At 33.9% G+C, this 6,000-nt stretch overlaps 1 protein-coding gene across 1 annotated transcript in view; it reads right to left on the minus strand.

Moving 5' to 3' along the window:
- The window catches only part of LOC128551032 (uncharacterized), a 33,229-nt gene extending 27,461 nt beyond the window's left edge, over positions 1–5,768 (minus strand). Inside the window, exon 1 of the mRNA XM_053531303.1 lies at positions 4,972–5,768. Within this exon, the coding sequence (XP_053387278.1) occupies positions 4,972–5,768 (797 nt within the window). The remainder of the gene's footprint in view (positions 1–4,971) is intronic.
- Between the last annotated feature and the right edge of the window lie 232 nt (positions 5,769–6,000).

Here is a 6,000-nt window from a genome sequence, read left to right on the forward strand (position 1 = left end):
AATTACCTCTCTTTTATATAAAATAAGAAACTACTTCTAAATCTGTGTTGAAAGTACCTTTTCAAATAATTATCAGATTTGATTTAAATTGGTATAACTTTTGAAAAAGTCAATGCGTTTGCATATTGAAAACTACTGAAAAGGGCACTTAAAGCAACTGCTCTTTCGGCACCAACCCAAGTATTTGAACGTGTAATTCGAATCAGTTTGGTTGGGAAATGTCTACTTTAATTCAATATGGTGAGATACGTACACATGCACATGCTGCAAACGATTGCCAAGAATGTACGATCAGATTTGCTAAATAACAATAATGCTTTGCGTATTTTTTATTTTGGGGGTGTGTCACTTATTGTTGATATCTCGTATTATGCAATCAACTTTCAGGAAATATTAACACCATTGGTATGTTACGAAGTACACTTCATATTCTGTATATAGTCCGGGAATATACGATGTTTTTTTTGAAAGAGAATGTCTGTATTTACAGCTTTTCTGATATTTCTTTCAAGTAGTAGCAGTATACATCCTCTGCATGCGGTTACGAAGAAAATATCTATATATTAAAGTGTCAGTTTGCAAAAGAATGGTCAGTAAATGTTATCTTTATACGTTTTCATTCCAGCTCCGTTACTTCAATAAATCGTATTTTTAGACATTCTAAACATTAAAAAACACACATATACCATAATCTCGTCTTAAGATAGTTTAGGATTACGTGTAAAGACGAATTCCGAGTGTTAATGAATAACTCCGGGTGGCCTAGCCCGGACCCCCCCCCCCCCCCCCCCCCCCGCCCACTTTCCCTTACTCAATTTGAGCAACTTGAATAAATCCTAGACGTGTCAGTGCTAAAATTAATTCTTTATTGCAACTTAGTATGGCTGCTCTGGTACTTGTCAATATGCACACTTTAGAATCAAAAATACCGAAATGGTACAAGGTTACATTATACCAATACCGTTCTTTCTTTGTCTCATATAAACGATTAAATATTGAGACCTAATTTTCAGTGCTTTACTGCATTTCAATGATATAAAAACTTATATAGCCATTAAGCATAACAAAAATGATTAAACATATATATTGAGATGTTATGTTACATATAAGAAAAATAATCAGTTCTGAAAAAGAACATCACCATCTGAAAATACTCCCATGAAATTTGTTGTTTAGCGATTACGCGTGTGCAAACATGGAAATTCACAATGAAAGTGGTGTGGATATTTTTTAATACAATAAGCAATACAACTAAAACAAAACTGTCACATCCTTATCTGACTCATATATCACATCTCATCAACAACATGGGACTACATTTTGGACTACTTCACATGTAACACTTCAAGTAGTCACATCCTATTTGGTGTAAGCAGTCCTACAAGATACGGACTACATAAAATGTACTAAACCATTAGCTTCCTTAGCTCTGTGACCATGTCTGATGATTGAATTGCGAAAACTAATGGCGGCCAAAATATTTCGATCATCTAACATCATCTAGAATGCTTGACGAACTTCTCTTTTCATAACACGGGGGCTCATAGTCCCTGCGCATTTAGTGGAAGACCGATACGCTATGCTAACTGACAAATGCTAAATAAGAAATAGTTAATGCTAAATACCAATAGCTTAATGTACTTAATGCTAAATGCTAAATACAAAATACTATATATACTAATATATACTAAACATATACTAAATAGTAAATGTCAAATGCTAAATGTCATAAAAAACAAATTCTTATTGCCAGATGATAAATGGTAATTCTCAAATTATCAAACTTTATGCTCTTTATCTCTTCAACTAATAAATGTAACTTTTACTCATTTGAATCTTCCAGTCTAATTTGAAGCAATAACGTTGCACCTGTTACGGGGACACGGAACCGGATCATTTTGCCGTAAAATGTTTAGACTAAAATATTTAACAGAGACGAAATTATGTAACGAAGGCAACTGATTCTATAACGGATGCATTCATCCAATGATATATTCAGTTCTTTATTTCAATGAAAACTTAGCAATGAGCATTTTGGCATTTATTATTTTAACAATTACCATTTATCATTAACAATTACCGTTTGAAAGCCAATATTTGACATTAATTAAGCAGTTCGTAAATAGCATTTTGCTTTAAGAATTTTGAAGTTAGCATGGCGCTTTGACCTTTCATAGGCATATAGCATTTGGTATGTTGCATTTTATATCAAGCATTTGGCATTTTGCATTAAGTTATTGGCATTTAGCATTAAGTATTTGGTGTTTACCATTAAGTAATTGGCATTCAACATTAAATATTTGTCATTTAACATTTGGCAATAAGCATGGTGTACCGGCCTTCCATACATATCAAATGCCATATGCCATATCCTTTATGTTAAATGCCAAAATGCTAAATGTCAAATAGTCTATGCTTATTGTCAAATGATAAATGACAAATATTTAAATAACCGCCTCGACAGTCTAGTAGTAGAGCGTCCGGTTCGAGTGCGGAAGGTCTTGGATTCGATCCCCGGCCGCGTCATACCAAAACGTGAAAAATGGTACCAGTTGCTCCCTTGCTTGACGCTCAGCATTAAAAGGGAAACTGACCATTTCTCTCATACCCTCGTGGCGATGGATTCCATCAGGAATGAGGTGTCGGGAGTGATTAATATAAGTTTTAGAACTTTCTTCACAATCGACCTAAAATAGATTATGTAAAATCTAAATGATAAATGCTAATCGTCAAATGCTTTAACTTTATGGGTTAATGATCCATATCCCTTAAACTATTGACTGTTATTTTTAATCACATGAAAACATAAAATTATAAAGTCCTATCAGTCTGATTTGAAGCAAGAACATGTTCTAAAGGTTTTAGCTTATGTGGTCGAAAGTTTTCACTCTAATATGTTAAGAAAGTATTTTAATAGAGACAAAGTTATGTAACAAAGGCCAATGACTATTTAAACGATGCATTCATACACTGATATTCAGCCCTTTATCTGAAAAGATTGTAAGTAAGATTGGCATTTATTGTTTCGTATTTCGCAATTAACAATTATCATTTATCGTTTGACAATTACCATTTAACAGGCAATATATGACATTAAGCATATAGCAATTAGCATTTGCAATAACTATTTGTCATTTAGCATTTAGCAATTAGCAATTAGCATGGCGCACCGGACTTCCAAAGTAATATATGTCATTTCGTTTTCAAAACATTTTGTATAAGGTGTTTGGTCTTTAGCATTGATATCTGATAGTTATCAATTGGCAATTAACATTGCACATCAGGTCTCCATAGAAACATGTACATGAACATTAGCATCACTTTGGTAGAACCGCTCTACATACACTGGAAGTCTTTACTCTCATTATGGTACCGCTGAATTATGGAGGGAAGTCCAGTTATACGATTAATTATTAAAGTGATAGAAGTGTCAAATCTAAAAAACTTGATTTCGCAACAGTAATAGTAAATAAATCAACAAAAAAGAGAAAACAATTATGCATACATTATAAGTAGATAAGTAAGTAAGTAAGTTATTATAGTGACATGTGTAAACAGTTTTACATAACTAGGTCATACAAATACATACAAAATACACCCGGCCTAACGGGCCTATAAGTCACTTTTAAACAAGTACTAGTAGTCATAAATATTTACATGAAGTCACAAATGAATACAGAATATCTAATGTAGTAATAGCTCTGTCTTTAAAATGATATATTAAGTTATAATAGTGGTGTAGTATGTTTGTTCAAACTTGAAATTGATCTATTCGTAATAATACGATGCAAGTTATATTATCTCTACTGTGTTAGAGTCACATTATCTATATAGACTATGACGTCTCTACAAGAACGCTTTGACAGTGTACTTTGCCAGTGTGCAAGGTTTGTTGTTAATCAAATACATCAATTTTCCAAAATCAGTCTTTAAGTCGAAGTCAAATGTACCATATAGTTCACTAAAATATTCACGACGTATGTGTCTATAGAAAGAGCAGCATATCACAAAATGTGTCTCGTTTTCGATACAGTGGTCATTACAAAAACGACATATTCTTTCTTCTTCTCTTTCCCCGACCGGCCAGTCTCAATACGTAGTGGTAGAATACCACATCTTAGTTGGGCGAGAAGGGATCGTTCATTTCTTTTCAGATTTAATTTAACATAATTTTCTGTCTCAAAATCTGTTTTAAATGAAACATAAGTTCTCAATTTAGACACACTCTCAATACCGTTTTTCCATATACAACTGTAATAATGATTTATCTTTTAAGAGTGCTAAAGTCTAGATTGATAACAGTTTTGTTCTTGATAGACTCGTCTAGACCAATTAAGAATAACATTTCCTTTAAATCACTGCCCCAATTATTTGTGCACAATCTGTAATTCATTTCAAATACATTTCTTGTCAACCGGTTCTCACTAAACAATAATAGTCTGTTCCAATAACGGATAATATTAATCAACTGTCTATAGTTTTCCGGGAGCCATGCGACGTCTCCTGTGATGGCAAGTACAGGTGCGAAACGATGGACACCTAGATAATATCTGATTGCCCGATGTTGAATGTTTTTTCGAGGCATTGAAATTTCCGGTTTCCCCAAACGCCCGAACAGTAATCCAGTATTGGTACTACACACAAGAAGTACAGTTTTTCAAAAGTTTTAATACCGAGAGACTTTAAATGGTGAACTTTAGAAATGATTTTTCCGTGTGCTTTCCCTGCACTTTTTCCGAGAGTGTCAGCGTTGTACATGAAGTTTCCATTTCTGTTGAATACTACTCCTAGATATTTATATGTCTAAACAATTTCTAGGACATTGTTTCCTATGTAGAAAACACGATTCGTCTCTAATGTTCTACTTTCCGGAAATGAACACATTTTGATTTTTCAGTGTTAATTAAGACACGCCACCGCATGCGCCAATTGTGTAAAGTATCTAGCGGTATTTGCAAATCGTCTTCTTACTTTGCCAATAAAACAATGTCGTCTGCATAAAGTAATGTAGATATCTTTTTCCCTCCTATATCGAAACCAATGTTCAAATCATTAATTTCCTTCACGAGGTCGTTAATGAAGATGGAAAATAGTGTCGAGGAAAGATTGTCCTCTTGTTTTGCGCCAGACTTACAGTCAAACCGCTCTGTCAGTTTGTCATTAATCCTAACACAGGAGCTAGAATGCTGATATATGTTTCTAATAGACTTGTGAAGCTTCCCGTCAATTCCATTAAGAAGTAATTTATATAGCATCATTTCACGATTGATAAAGTCAAAACATTTCCGAAGGTCGATAAAGGCGCCGAAGACAGTCGAATTGTTCCGAACTATACTGCTCAATGTGAAGACATGCTCTTCACATGAACGGTTTTTCCTGAAGCCGTTTTGTTCGTCTGCAAGTAGCTCAGAGTTCTCTAAGTAGTGTGTTAAACGTTTATTCATGAAAGCACTATATAATTTACTGGCACAAGATAGCAGACTCACACCTCTATAGTTCATTGGGACACGGGGATCAGATGCTGGGTCTTTATGAATTGGACAGATAATTGCTTTTCTCCATATTGATGGAATTAGACTTGAGTCAAATATAAGCTGAAACAGCTGATGAAGTACACTTATTACTGGTGGAAATTTCAGTACACCGAATGGAATATTGTCATAACCGTATGCTGACTGTGATACTGCTTGTTCTACTACTAAACATATCTCTTCAATGGTAATATTCTTATTTAAGCAGTCATTTGGTGTATACATTGGTTCTTCCATATTGTTCTCTAAAAGGGTTTTGTGTGTCAAAATGCTCCGTATTAAATTCCATATTATCAACACCGTTGTATAGATTTTCAAAGTCCTTTCTCCATTTCTCTAACACTAATTATATGTTTAGCATATCTATACAATAGTGACAGCTAACAAAAGGCAGTGTCACCGAAAAAAGAAACAACATAATTTATCCACATGTTTCCCAGCGATTTTTAATAACCATTGTTTTTTTTCA

Source organism: Mercenaria mercenaria, chromosome 19 (assembly GCF_021730395.1).
Source record: "Mercenaria mercenaria strain notata chromosome 19, MADL_Memer_1, whole genome shotgun sequence".
NCBI classification, from domain to species: Eukaryota; Metazoa; Mollusca; class Bivalvia; order Venerida; family Veneridae; genus Mercenaria; species Mercenaria mercenaria.